At 34.5% G+C, this 15,591-nt stretch overlaps 2 protein-coding genes across 3 annotated transcripts; one reads left to right on the top strand and one right to left on the bottom strand.

The window, feature by feature from the left end:
* Window positions 1-6,571: 6,571 nt before the first annotated feature.
* On the top strand, window positions 6,572-7,048 carry LOC140179375 (secreted RxLR effector protein 161-like). The gene has a single exon (XM_072218235.1). The coding sequence runs from the start codon at window positions 6,572-6,574 to the stop codon at window positions 7,046-7,048; it is 477 nt and encodes a 158-aa protein (XP_072074336.1).
* A 1,487-nt stretch (window positions 7,049-8,535) lies between these two features.
* On the bottom strand, window positions 8,536-13,639 carry LOC114925419 (uncharacterized). Of its 2 annotated transcripts, none has more exons than XM_072217018.1 (3): window positions 9,872-13,639; window positions 9,341-9,428; window positions 8,536-8,938 (listed from the first exon to the last, which is right to left on the bottom strand). In XM_072217018.1, exon 1 carries the CDS (start codon window positions 13,209-13,211, stop codon window positions 12,243-12,245), a length of 969 nt encoding a protein of 322 aa, XP_072073119.1. In that variant the 5' UTR covers window positions 13,212-13,639; the 3' UTR covers window positions 8,536-8,938; window positions 9,341-9,428; window positions 9,872-12,242. The 2 variants fall into 2 exon arrangements, with proteins under 2 accessions (XP_072073119.1, XP_072073120.1); XM_072217019.1 differs by having other exon boundaries at window positions 9,341-9,425.
* Between the last annotated feature and the right edge of the window lie 1,952 nt (window positions 13,640-15,591).

The raw sequence follows: 15,591 nt of genomic DNA, 5'->3' as shown, positions 1-15,591 counted from the left end.
TTAGTGCCCCAGGTGGTAGAAACTCCCATTTCGATTTTGACTCCTTGGTGCTAAGTTGCGTTTAGCACCGCTAGTGGTAGAGAGCTTTCAATCGTTTCTGGCTTGCTGGCACTAAACGCCAGGCTTAGCGTTTAGCACCCCTGGTGGCTGAGGCTTGGCACGTATTACAAGGCTTCTGGCGCTAAACGCCCAGGTCCGCGTTTAGTGTCAGCTTGGTTGATTCCAAACTCTTCTCTTTTTTTGTACACGCACTCTACCAAACCGATCCAAACTTCATCTGAAATAATTAAAACACCAAAGCAATTCAAAGTAGCATCTAAAGAGGCTTCAAACACTAAAATCTAATTAAAACTCAATAATTTCACCTCTAAAATAAATAAAAAATAAAAAAAGATGTTCATGCATTAAAGAACTATTTAATTTTTTAATTAATAATAATGTTTTTTAAATTTAATATTTTTAGATTAATCTAATTTTTATTTTTTTAAAAGAGGTGAACAAATTTTAGTTGAAAAAAATAGTTAAAAAATATAATTTTTTAATTATTTCATATAATTTAATATATAAATATATTTATTATTTAAATATGATGTTATATTAATAAAGGATAAAGTTATCTAATATCTATTATAAAATTTTAATTCATTTGATAAACTGTTAGTTGATATAGATCATTATAATATCATATGCTAATTATAGTGAAGCTGGGTTAGTTAGAGATTACTAACTGTTAACTTACCTTAGTTAGTTAGTTGGCTTTAGCTTAACTAGAGTTGGTTAGTCCACATGTTGTTGTATATATAGTGCAGCTATACCGAACTTTACCTTTGTGATTTTCCATTCTCTTTCAACAAGAAATCTGAATTATTTAACCAATTTCTCTGCTTCTCTTCTTTCTCTCTTTCTGTCTCTAAACCTTCCACAATTCTAATTTTCACATGGTGCGGTGAGCATGGAAGGTTCACATCAGTGAGAGGAATCGATTGAAGCTCAAGAGGAAGAATAGGTTGTTGTTGAAAGCTCCCGATTCGGCCCATCCATGGCGAATGAGGAGTGAATAGAAGATCCATTCGAAGCGGCGGAGGACGAGTATTTTCCAAGCGACATTCAATATCTCACGAAACTTCTGAACCAACTTTCAAGATTTGAAAACCTACACCTGCAAAACAAGATGAACTAGAATCCACCATTCGTCACTGTAAGTTCGAATTGAAGGTGAATATCATGGTGCCTAAAATGTAGTGCCTATTTACTTAAAAGAGTTAAAAATCAATATTTAATTTAAAGAAAAAACAACCATTTGTACCCATGAATTTTACGAATGCTGACAAAAGTACCCATTAAAGAAGGAAACTAACGTTGTATCCATCAAAGATGGATTCCGTACGACAAAAGTACCCAAATCCTAAATTTATGTTGACTTTTTAATAAAATTCCAGAATTACCCCCACCATTATCTTCAGCCCTTCCTCTCTTCTTTCCCAAATCTCAAACACCTCCATTACCTAAAAATCCTAATCTCAATACCTAAAAACCCCGAATTATCATTTTCCTAACCTTAATCTCAATACCCCTCTCAACAAATTTCAACCCTCTCTTTATTCAGCAATTTAACCTTTTTTCTTCTTCTTCTTCTATGGATTCAATGAACTTGCTGGGTTTCTCTCTCTCTCCTCAAGAACAACACACTACTACTACTACTCATCATCATCAAACTCGTTTTGGGCTATTCAATCCCACTGCACAAGATGATGTAACTGCTGCTGATGATGGAAACTGCTTTGATCTCACTCCTTCCACTCATGCCGCTACTACTCTCAACCTCCCTCCTTTTTCCATCTATCAAGAACCCTTCAACAATCATCATCACCTTTCTACTCATCAAGGTTTAATAATTTCTTTTCTCTTTTAATTTTTCTATTATTATTACAAATTACTCTTTTTTTTTAATTTTTCTTTATCATCATAGATTGGAAGGAGAATAACTACATCAACCAAAACCTGCTATTGGAAACTTCATGCAACAACAATAACAATGTCGACAACAACCACCACCACTATCACCAACAACCCAAGCTGGAGAACTTACTCGGTGGACACTCCTTCGCCGATCATCATCATGAATACGGTGCCAACTCATCGGGAGACTACCTCTTCCAAAACTGCTCTCAGCCGGAAGTTACAGCAGGAGGAGGAGAAGGCTCCGCCGGCGACAGTGGTGGAAGCACAAACTCAATACACCATCAACACGTGTTGGTGAAGGAGGTGGTAAAATTGATGAAAAGAATAAAGAGAGGGTTGAAATTTGTTGAAAGGGGTATTGAGATTAGGGTTAGGAAAATGATAATTTGGGGTTTTTAGGTATTGAGATTAGGGTTTTTAGGCAATGAAGGTATTTGAGATTTAGGAAAGAAGAGAGGAGGGGTTGAAGATAATGATGGGGGTAATTCTGGAATTTTATTAAAAAGTCAACATAAATTTAGGATTTGGCTACTTTTGTTGTACGGAATCCATCTTTGATGGATACAACATTAGTTTTCTTCTGTAATGGCTACTTTTGTCAGCGTTCGTAAAGTTCATGGGTACAAATGGTTGTTTTTTCTAATTTAAAAGATATAAAAATAATTTTTAAAAATTTAAAGCTTACTACAAAAAGAAAGTTAGGCAAAATTTAGGCACCAAGTCATAGGCACCATAGAATTGGCCCGAATTGAAACTATGACACACACAATTCCTATTACATGCATCCAGAAGAGAACCCTGGAATCTCCATTGTGAATGTGACACTAAATGCATCTAACTACCATTCTTGGGCTCGTGCAATGTGATTAGCCCTTAAATAAAAGAATAAGTTGCAACTTATTGATGGCTCATTACCTAAACCTGATGAGAATGACAAGAATTTTTTGGGGTGGGAGAAGTGTAACACATACATCGTTGCTTGGATAAATTTCTCACTCACTAGTGAAATTTTCCAAAGTGTAATCTGGAATGAGAATGCTTGTGACATGTGGAATGACCTTAAACACACATACCACCATGGAGATGTCTTTAGGGTAGCTGAATTGGAAGAAAAATATATAGTGAGAATTAGGGTGACCTAAGCCTAACTGCGTATTGCACAAAATTGAGAGCCCTATGGTAGGAACTGGACTATCTGGAATCGATCCCTCAATGCTATTGTGGAGCTGAGTGTATGTGTGGATTAGGCGTGGTTAGAAAATATAGAAGAAACAAGCAAGAGAGACAATTGCACTCCCCTGATGTGAGTGAATCTCGAATTCTCATGAGCTCAGCTGATTCGATTTGAAAGTGCAAGACACCAACACCCTCCTCCAAACGGTAATTTTCGAGAAAGAGAAAGGTCAAACAGAGGTTGAAAAGGTAGAGGACCACCTAAAATATGCTCTTACTAAAATAAGATAGGGCATTTGGTAGATACCTGTTACAAGAAGCATGGGTTACCCCCTCACACGAGACAGCAACCATACAGAACCATGAATTGCACAATCACAGCACTTGGCAATGAAATTGGAAAAGTCAGTGGCAGTCAATTGGATTTGACTCAAAAGGAAGACGATGAGAATTCTCATCTCATGATATCTCAAGAACAAAGAGAAACATTAATTGCATTACTTCAACAAGGGAATAACCAAAATAACATTGCTCAGCAAAACCAGCCTATACAGAACCACACAGGTATACCAATTTATATTCTGCACATGAGTTCATATATTTCACACATCTTATTCATAAAATATTTTTTTTTTCAAATTCATGGATAATAGATAGTGGTGTAACTGACCATGTGTCCTTTTTCCTCAAATTTTTTTAGCTATCACTACATTGATCCCATTCTTGTGAAATTGCTTGATGGAAGCCAAACCTTGACAAAAATAGTTGGAATAGTGGTTTGTTCAAATAACCCGTATCTCACTGAAGTGTTGTATATACCGTCTTTTACCTTTAATCTACTGTCAGTATCTAAGGCTACAAAACAATTAAATTACCACTTTTTTATGACTGACATGTGCTGTGAGATACAGGACAGGAATACTTCGAAGATGATTGAGTGTGCTAAGGAATCAAATGGACTTTACACATTGAGAGTCAGCCCATTATGCTCACAAACTACCACCATATCTGCATCAATACCCTACACATCAGAGATTTCTAAAACTGCACCACAAATCTCTCTTCAATCACCACGCACAACAAAAGCTGCACAACATTCTACACACCACACTCACATGTTTTGAAAATATAGCATAGAAAATAATGCCAAATTATGGCATTTAAGATTGGGGCATGTCCTTGAAAGTAGATCTATTGTAATAAAGATTGATTTTTCCTTCATAGAATGCACAGGTTATGTTGAACCTTGTGATCCTTGCCATTTTGGCAAACAAAAGAAATTATCTTTTACAAGAAACATTACACAATCTTCTAAAGCTTTTGATTTGGTACATCTAGACATATGGGGGCCCTTAGCCATCCCTTCAATTAATGGACATCGATATTTTTTAACAATCGTTGATGACAAAACCAGGTTCACCTGGGTTCATTTTTTCAAATTAAGTCTGAAGTACCAATCCTAGTAAAGAATTTTGTAACACACATTGAGAAACAGTTTGGAAAAATTGTCAAGTGTTTCAGGTCCAATAATGGACCCAATTTAATTTGATTTCATTTTTTAAAGAAAAATGCATCATTCATCAAACATCCTGTGTCAAAACACCACAACAAATGGTGTGGTAGAGAGAAAGCACCAACACCTATTGGGCATGGCTAGAGCACTTTTATTTCACTCTTCAATTCCGAAATCCTTTTGGACTTATGCTGTTAGCCATGCCGCCTTTCTCGTAAATAGGTTACCAAGCATCGCTTTAAAGGACATAGCACCTTATGAACTATTTTTTTTGAAAAACCAGATTTACCGAGTTTGAAAGTTTTTTGTTGCTTGGCTTATGCTACCACCCTCACCGCACATAGAAAGAAGTTAGACAAACGGGCAAGGAAGTGTGTGTTCTTAGGCTATAAGTTACACACTAAAGGTTTTATCTTGTATGACATTAATTCAAGAGAACTGTTTCTATCTAGAAATGTTCAATTCTACGAGAAAGTGTTTTCTTTTGAAAAGAATTCAGATTCTACACCTCAAGGTCATGTGCATGCACATAGTCAGCATATAGATAACACAAACTTGTTTTCTCCCATATATGACGAGCATAAAAACCATTCGAATTAAATTTTTTAGCACACACAATTTCGCACTAGCCCAGGACAACAATCACAATCTGTCGAGTCAAAAAATCATATATTGACACCCCTTCATCCACCAATTGAAAACCAGGAATCGCATTCATCCCAGCATACACCATTACCACCACTACATTCACATCACTCATCACCTCCACAAATTATTCACCCCACTGCTGTCCAAAGACCGAACAGAATTAGAAAACCACCAGTCTATTTGGATGACTATCAATGTGCATTGTTACCATCATCAGGACACATTCAATCACCAGGTACCCTCTTTCCAAATATATCACTTACCAGTAACTTTCACCGAATTACAGAGCTTTTTCTTTAGCTGTGTCCACCATTTCAGAACCAAAATCATAGAATGAAGCAATTCAACATCTTTGTTGGAAGAATGCAATAAATGCTGAACTTCTTGCTCTTGAAAATAACAAGACATGGGTGCTTACCAAACTGCCTCCTGGGAAGAATGCAATTGGATCTAAATGGGTTTTTAAGGTGAAATTCAACGCTGATGGGACTGTTGAAAGGCATAAGGCCAGGCTGGTGGCTAAAGGTTTTAATAAAAAAGAGGGATTCGATTATTTTGACACCTTCAGTCCGGTGGTTTGCATGGCAACACTATGTGTTTTACTTTCTATCGCAGTCCCCAAGCTGTGGTATCTACACCAATTAGATGTCAATACGGCGTTTCTTCATGGGGATTTGCCGGAAGAGGTATACATGAAGGTCCTTGATGGTCTTGAAGCCCCTGCTGGATCAGTTTGCAAGCTTAACAAGTCACTTTATGGACTAAAACAAGCTAGTCGCCAGTGGAATACTAAGCTTGTCTCAGTCTTATCTGAAGCTAGATACGTACAATCCAAGTCAGACTATTCACTCTTCACTCGGCAAACTCCATCTAATTTCATAGCCATTATAGCCTATGTTGATGACTTGGTTTTGGCAGGCGACGACATTCAAGAAATTACCCGGATCAAACAGCTACTGGATACCCACTTCAGCATCAAGGACCTGGGAAAACTCAAATATTTTCTTGGCATGGAAGTTGCATACAACACTAAGGGGCTTGCTTTGTTGTAAAAGAAATACACTACAGATTTGATAGAGGAATTTGGGTTGATTGAAGCCAAACCCGTATACACACCGATAAATTATTCCACTCATCTATCAAAGGCCTCTGGAGACCCTATAAATGATTCAAAGCTCTATCATCGCCTCATTGATAAACTACAGTATTTGACTAACAACAAGGCCAGATATTGCATTTGCCGTGGGTAAACTCAACTAGTACCTAGAGTCCCCAATGACTAAATACTATAAAGCTGCTCTGCGGATACTTCGCTACCTCAAGAAGCCCCCTATTGCAAGTCTCTTCTTCCCTCTCAGCACTGATTTCAGCCTCACTGGGTTTGCGAGCGCTGACTGGGCAACTTGTCTAGACACAAGGAGATCTGTTTCTGGCTACTGTTTCTTCCTAGGGACCACCTTAATCTCTTGGAAGAGCAGCAAGCAGCAAACTGTGTCTCGATCATCTTCAGAGGCGGAATACCGAGCATTGGCAAATGCGACGTGTGAAGGTCTGTGGCTTCTTCAGTTATTAAGAACTCTTGGCATTGATCATGCGCAGCCATTCACCCTCTATAGCAATAGCCAATCCGCATTTCACATGGCTGCTAATCCAGTTCTGCATGAGAGGACGAAGCACATAGAGGCTGACTGCCACATTGTGCGAGACATGGCCAATGAGGGGATCTTGAAGCTTCCCTGTCACATCTGCTAACCAAACAACAGATTTGCTCAACAAAACACTTGCTCCAGGACCTTTCTATTCATGTTATCGCAAACTAGGATTGTTAGATGTTTACCCTCCTAGTTTGAGGGGGATGTTAGTTGATATAGATCGTTACTATACCATATGCTAATTATAGTAAAGCTAGTTAATTAGAGATTACTAACTGTTAACTTACCTTAGTTAGTTAGTTGGTTTTAACTTAACTACAGTTGGTTAGTCCACATGCTGTTGTATATATAGTGCAGCTATACCGAATTTTACCTTTGTAATTTTTTATTCTCTTTCAACAAGAAATCTGAATCATTTTACCACTTTTTTTGCTTCTCTTTCTTCTCGCTTTCTGTCTCTCAACCTTTCACAGTTCCAATTTTCACATAAATATTCTAAATATTGGAATTCAATTCAATTTTATAATTTTGTTAATTTATTATAAATATTAAAATTCAATTTAATTTTAGCTGAAATTCAATTATTGATAGAATTCAATTTAATTCTATATTATTAAAAGTTTTTAAAGTATTGCAAAATAAAAAAAATTGTTGAAATGGTTAATACTCAATTCTTCTTCTCTTGAGTATTCTATGTATGTCGACTAACAATTCGTTACCAAGCACTCCTAACACCATATAGAATATGGCTGTTATTAATTAATTAAGCATTTAAATTATTTTATAATTAACAAAACAAAACAAAAAAATACACGTTGATTATTAAGAATTGTTCCATTATCATGAAATATAAAAGAAAATTGTGAACCCCTAACAAGTTTCTTCTTTCTTTCTTTTTTTTAACTCTTTTCTGAAATTGCCAATAGAAAATGGTAAGAAAATAAATAATTGACAATTAATAATTCATCATTCGACAAGAATACAAGAATTAGACAAGAGTTTATATCATATATCTCTTATTTATTTATTTCAACAATTTCTTCCTTGCACAATTATTCGACCTTTGTATTTATTTATTTTAATTACTTTAATTAACATAACAAATAGTAATATTTTTTAAGAAATAAGAGACGTTAAAAAAAATCTATCAAATTTTGTTTTCTTATTCTAAATTCAATAGTAATGCTCAAAATGATATTGAATAATTTTAACTGAGTTATACATTGGAGTCAAAAGATAATTTGCATCCTCAACAAGATATATATATATATATATATAAAGAAAAAAAAACTCAAGATAACACGATGTTATCAAGTGTAAAAACGAAAAAATTTAGAAAATCCGTTCTCCTTCTTTTTGGAGATTTAATAATAACAATTATATATTCTTCTTAGGCATTCTATTCATTTTCGTCACCAAAATTGCTAAAGCCTCCTTAGACAATGAAATAGCAGAGCATGAAAAGAAGAAAGTGCCATATTCCATGAGCCCAAACTATGTGATTGAATAAATCCTCCTCCATCTGTTGCGGGTCGAAGACTTCTTCCCCTTTTGCAAACTCTGATTCATATTTTTCATAGAGAAATCTTTTATCAACATAAAACAAGATCTTTTTTAAATCATATTAAGGAATTCCTTAGTTCAGACCGAAAAAACAATGTTACTCGATCATTATCAAACTAACTGCAACCTTTTTTTTGTCTGTGAGGATCCCACTAGAGCGCCTTCTACTTCTAATAGGCTATGAACTAGATCAGAATCATTTTCAACAAGTTCATAAGAAGTGATCCCATTTTTTTCATCAAGTCCGGATAGAGACCAAAGGTCTTGAGCAATCGATCCGGCAAAACAACTCAAAAGATAAAGAAGTATGTTAATTCCTTCGTGCTCGTTCTAAGTTTGACGTGCCATTTGTACAAATAAGAATCCCCCTCGACAACTTGGATTTGGCCCTGAAATGCTACCTCTTGTAGCATTCAGTTGCAAAGAGCTGTTCCTCCCAAAACATGTCAATGATAGTACTTAGTAGAATAGTTCAATTGAGAGGTTCTTGAAAGAACAATGATAGTCTGTGTGTGCAATTTTGATGCATTCTGGTTAAAGCTTGAGTCCAAAAACAATGTCTAAAGTGAAAAGCTATTTGAATCAGCCCTTATATATATCTTGTAATGTAACCTTCCATAGAATTATAGAAATGACATTGTTTTCAGCAATTTTTCTTAACAGAGTTTTGTTTAAGAGTAAAAGTAAGAAAAAAATAATAATCAAACATTAAATTTCTTATGCAATTATGCATTTATCAGATTAAATTGACTACATTTTATCCTTTTGATATGGTTTCCCATACATTGCTGTTCATAACTTTTCAACATCAACAATGTATTGGTCTTACCTTAGTTATTGATACATATTCCATGATTGAGCCTTCTCATGCTTACATTGTCTCTGGTTTGTGGCACTTGAGAACCGCTGATTTGCTTCTGCAATGGTTTCGACACCAGCATTAAAATAAACCATGATTATACCCTTCACAAGATCAAATGAATATTTCCTGTACTTATTTGTGAAAAAGGAAATTTTAATCAAAGCAAGTCTAAAAATTGATTTATGCACCACAAAATAATAGTATATGAACAACCTAATTTAATAATGCTAAGATTAATTCCTCAATGTGTATAGCAACATCAAACATATTCTATCTTGTTTGAGATTGAATTAATTTATGTTTATTAATGCTGTCTGAAGAGTGATTTTTTGTGAAAGCAACTATTAGTCACTTCCATCTAAAACTGATTTTGAAGCTTAAAATCCAATGAGTATGGGTTCAACTAGAAACCAAATAAGCTAAGAAAATATTAATTTGAGTGTCTCAATTTATTAAGAAGGAGATAAATTGAAATTCAAGTATAAAGAAAATTCATACTGGAGAAGTTCAATTTTTGTCTGCCCCAAGCTGCAACTTAACATGCTTCAGTGTACCTAGGAATCAATAAGGTAGATCGGTATTACTCGTGGAACAAAGATGAAAACCATGTCAAGAATCCAAAATACTCAACCACCAATACAGGTTCAAAATCAGTTTGATAAAATAAGTTAATCAGCAACGAGGCTATATCACAGTTCAACTTTTGATCCCAAAAGAAATTGTACTAACATTCAAAGATATTCTAAAAAAATGCAACCTCAAATTGTACAACATTGTTTCACTTTTAATTCTTTATTCTAACCTCAGCCATCACAATGCAAAGAAGATTTAGAAAAACCAAAGGAATAGGTGTAAAAACAATTGTACTTGGAGTTAGAATCACCAGATCTTTAACAAACAACAAAACTCCAAACCATGTTTTAATAATAAAAGCTTTTTCAACATGTTTAAACAATGTCAATACAATAATCCCTATATAGGATTTCAACAAGTAATGAAACAGTTCAACTACGCATTAACAGAAAATCTCTGTGAAGAGCTATTTCATATGTACGTATTTTCGGTTGGTTAAGTTTCTAAGAATCACAACTGAGTAACACTAACTATGAAAATGACCAAAGGTTTTAAGATACTTCATATTTAAACCATATTACCCAAATTCACATTGTGTGATAACATACTTTAATATACAGATTTCTTCAGCTCAGATTGTAAAAAAGATCAAAACGTCAAAAACGGTTAACAAAAAAGTGGGGTCATGCATTTAGCAGATGAATTTGTTTTGAAGATAGCAGCGAAAATCATATACCTATGCCATTAATCTTAGGCTCTTGGCACTACATATCTTTTCCTAGGAAATTCAGTCAAATAAAGCACAGTTGCTCAGAACACCAATCATGAGCTCTAGGTTACTATCAAGAAATGTTAAGCACTAACAAATCAGTTACAACAAAGAATATCTACCAAAACAGGATGCATTATAGCCATGGCAACAAACAGAGACTCAAAAGTCATCCAATAACAAAAGTTCAAAATTCATTCATAATAATGAGATAACCAAAACCGCTGCTATTGAGTTCATGATAATTCCCAAATCCTCCAATCCAATTGCCACAAAATTTAAAGCTTTGTAATAATTTCAACAATAATAGAAAAATTATTAATTTGAGTTGATGTATCTTACCTTCTATAAACCATTCAATAAGCCTCTAGCAATCATTTCCCAAAAGAGAATAAATATGGGGGAGTTTACTTTAAATATGGGGGAAATGAAAAGATCGAAAGACAATAAGAGTGCAGGGAAGCTTCACAACTAACAAGGATTCCCTTTGAATGATGAAAATCACAACTGTTTCAGCTTAGGAATAAATTAACACCAATGCACATATATAATTACAAAAACAAAAAAGGAAATAATGATAGATCCTTCAAGCCACATATAACAGCCATCTAGTCACCGAAAATGCCATAAAATAAGCTACGGCAAAGAAAACACTTAGGTGTGGGTAAAGCAGAATAAAGAATCACAATCATGTGAAGATCTAAAAGCATTAGTATCGAATGGAAAGTTGATCGAGAAGATGGTAACAAAACACAAGTTAAAAAGAAAGAGATACAAGCAACATTTTGTGATGTCTAACAAGAAGAATCTCATCTACTTTTATCCTTGCAATAGGCCTCTAGATATCATCTCACGAAGAAGTTTCTCCGCTTTATCATTTTCACCATTTTCAAATAGAGCACGAATGATTGTTTCATAAGTCACAGCATTGGGTAAGCAACCATTGTCTTCCATTTTTGCCATGAGTGCCAATGCTTCGAGAAGCAGACCCTCTTTGCAAAGCCCATTGATCACAATGGTGTATGTCCGCACATTTGGACGATAGCCTTTAATGGAAAGATCTTGAAAAATCTCTTTTGCATTTTTAAGTCTTCCACTTTTGCACAGGCCATCTATAAGTATGTTGTATGTATACATATCTGGTTCAATGCCACACTCTTTCATTTGATTGAATAACATAAGTGCCTTGTCATGTTGTTTGATATTGAACAAAGCATCCAGCAAAGAACTGTAAGTGACTATATCAGCAGGTTGACCTCGATCATGCATCTTTTCAAGAAGCTCCAAAGCACAAAGGATTCTCCTTGATTTTCCTAAGCCATCAACTAGAGTATTGTAAGTTACCGTGTTAGGAACCAAGTTCTTGCGACCCATCTCTTCGAAGAGATTCAAGGCATCATCGATCATTTTACTTTTGCAAAAGCCATTAATCATGATATTGTAACTCCGAACATTAGGAAACACTTTATTCTCGGCCATTGTGTTGAATAAATATTTTGCCTTATTTACCTGATTAACCAAACAATATCAATCCATTAAGCTGGTATAAGTAACCACATCTGGTTTCACACCATGTTTTGACATTACAGCCAATACACTCTTAGCATCTTTGATCTTTCCTTCCTTGCATAGCCCATCAATCAAAGTATTATAGGTATAAACATTAGGAGTAATGTTTCTAAGCACCATATCACTTAACAAATCAACGGCTTCCTTATATTGACCCTCAAGACACAATCCAAAAATGAGACAACTGTATGTGATAACATCTGGAGAAATTCCCTTAGCAAGCATTTCAGAGAATAAATGAAAAGCCTGACTTACAAGTGTATCCTTGCAGAGGCTATCAATAATTGCGCTGTACATGAAGACATTAGGAGCAATGCCATACCGTGGGATCTTTCTCAACATTTGAATAGCAGCTGATGTGTGGCCGGTCTTACAGAGGCCATTGATCAAAGTCCCATAAGTGACTTGATTAAAGTGAAATCCATGAGCCAGCACTCTGTCATGAAAGCGCACTGCTTTTTCAACACTACCACAGAGACAGAGACCTTTCATGAGTGTATTCAATGTTACCGTATTAGGTTGATAATCCATTCTGAAAATCTTAGCCAATACAGAGAAAGCAAGCGTCATACGACCCATGCCGCAACAACAATTAATCACGATGCTCAAAGTAAATAAGTCGGGAGCGATTCCCCTGGCTTGCAATTGCTGAAAAAGGGAAATGGCTGTGGAGAAATGGTTGGTCTTGGCAAGAGATCCCAAAATCTTGGTGAATTGGATGATGGATGGAGGGCGACGCATAGAGAGCATGCGAGTGAAGGAATCAACAGCTTCATCAAGTGATTGGGGCTGAGAGTGAGAGTGTAGGGATGAAGTTGAAGGGAAGCAAAGACGGAGAGCGGAATAGGGAACACAATAAGGAGAGGGATTTGGGATTTGAAGAGCATACCTTAACATGATTCGTGAGAATGAGAGGAATGACAACATTCTGGCAACCACCAACAGAGTGAGGGTACAATCAAGCTTGTTCGAGGTTATTTGTTTAATTGTTTCTGCTTTTACTATCTTATTTAGGCCACGGATTTTAGTAATTTCAAATTGAACCCTCTGTTTTCTTTTTTTGTAATTCTACATTTACCCCTACGATTTTTACTTTCCAAATTTTCCCTCTCCACCGTTAAACATAATTTGTGGTGGTCAGTATTTTTTCCAGAGTCAAGAAGGAAAGTAAATTTTTTTTGTTTTGAAATTAATTTTTTTAATAAAGTGGTAGAATGACTTATCGAGAAGTAGATAAGTTATATATTTCTACTTCTTCAAAAAGCTGTAAATTAACTTTTCGAGAAGTTAAAATTTTTTTCTAAAATGCTGCCAAACACGCAGATTTTAACTTTTCATAATCAAAAAAAAAAAAAAAAAAAGTAGCTTTTGCTACTTCCCAAACGGGCTCTAAATTTGGTACATATTTGCATGTATGTAAGTGTAGTAGGCAGATACTGAATTTGATATTGTTCATGTTGGATTGGAATTTATATTCTTCTGCAAATAATCATCAATTCTATTCCATAGGAAACCGTTTTATAATTTTCATTCCCCATTTACTTCTATTTTTTGTAATTTAAATTTCGAGTGACAAATGGCATAACATTTGTTTTAGAAACAAAGTTAAAAGTATACTCCTTTCTTTAAATTATACTATTTAAAAATATAACATAATTTCTTGGGTGATAATTTTATCTGCAAAATATATTAGAACTTTAAGCTAAAATAATTCTGTTGTTTTCACCATTTTCCCCTGACAATAAAACATACCATTTTAAGACAGAAGTTTATACTTACGTCCAGCTCCTCACTTTTATTTGCTAGTAACTCTAGTTTAGTGTTGCCCACAACAGAATCCTATTTAATTACTGTGGTGCTTGCTCAATTGCTAGTTTTGTTATTTTTCTATTACGTATAATTGCAACATAGGCTTCATCTAGCTAACCTTGCATTTCTTCTAGTGTTTTATAATTTTGCAATCTCTTGTCATTTAACTTCTTCAAGGTCAACTAGTATATTGAGAATGACATAATCTCAATCATGGTTATTAATGAATTGTTATTATGTAAATTTCTTAGCTAGACTAATTGTTATGTAAGTTCTTCGGTGTATTATGATGTGAAAGGAAAAGATAGAGCATTTTTCGAATTATCAAAGTAGGAATTCACTACTTTTATTTACAAAATTCAATTCTTGTTTTATGATTTGTTTGTAACTTCCTATTTTCACTAGCATTAGTATAATTAGCCATCCATTTAGCCACGGCATTCTCTTTACTCAAAATTGAGTTGTCATTATTTTAGCTTCTTTGCCCTGTTATCATTTTCAATTCTTTCATTATCACAACCTTGTGGTTGAATAGGATATTTTTTCTCATAAAGAACTAGAGATGACAGCCTGGATTGAGAATGGTCTTATAATGCCAGCTCATTACAAGAAATATAGACATACATATATATTCCTACTCTTTTTTGGTTTTATGTTTTGGGGGTGTTTTGGGGGGGGGTTATCAAATCAAGGAAAAGATTTATCATCCTTTACTGAAATTCACTCAAGAGTGTTGCATATTAAGGTGATTGCTATGGTATTTAAAAGGTGGAGCTTAAATTGTTAAAAAAAATAAAAAATTAATATTTAATTTAAAAAATATAAAAATAAATAATTTTTTAAAATTTAAAATTTGATATAAAAGGTAAGATGGGCAAAAATTAAGTACCAATTTATAGGTACCAAGAATTCATCTTAAGATAAACTCAGAATTAAGAATTTGATGTTTGAAAAGGTGAATGTACAATAAAGAATTTCCTCTCTAGCATTGAATCGATTTTGATTGTTCATGCTTTTATTAACTGGTAAGTCTAGGCTAAAGTTTTAGTTCTTTAAAATTGCAGGAGGTGCAGTTTCATCGAGAGAGCATTGTATAACAACTGAAGAAATGGAATTGAGAAAAATAAAGCTGGTGGTTCACGAAAATGTTTAATTAGTACCGAATGTTTAGCCATTGTAACACTTGTATTTTGCGGGCCAACATACATGAAAGAAAAATATTTTTAGCAGAACCATTAAAGAACAGTTTATTCTATTTAGACCATAGCTTAAGATTTTATTAATTAAATAGCAGAAAACTCAGGATGATGTGAAATTGATCCTAGTGAATACCCCCAAATAATTTAGAATTAAAAGCCTATATTAATATTGAACAATCATGAGCAAAAATTTCAGTAGAATTTCGTGTTACATATTTATAAAAGCAAACAAACGCGTAGAGGCAACAAAACACGAGCTAAACAATGTTCTAACTTTTAACTGAGTGGGTGCCAGATAT

This window comes from Arachis hypogaea, chromosome 15 (assembly GCF_003086295.3).
Source record: "Arachis hypogaea cultivar Tifrunner chromosome 15, arahy.Tifrunner.gnm2.J5K5, whole genome shotgun sequence".
NCBI lineage: Eukaryota > Viridiplantae > Streptophyta > Magnoliopsida > Fabales > Fabaceae > Arachis > Arachis hypogaea.
This window is presented reverse-complemented; position numbering and strand designations above follow the sequence as displayed.

Coding starts and splice junctions, on each gene's coding strand:
- LOC140179375 (XM_072218235.1), top strand. CDS start 6,572: ATGACTAAATACTATAAAGCTGCTCTGCGGATACTTCGCTACCTCAAG.
- LOC114925419 (XM_072217018.1), bottom strand. CDS start 13,211: ATGTTGTCATTCCTCTCATTCTCACGAATCATGTTAAGGTATGCTCTT.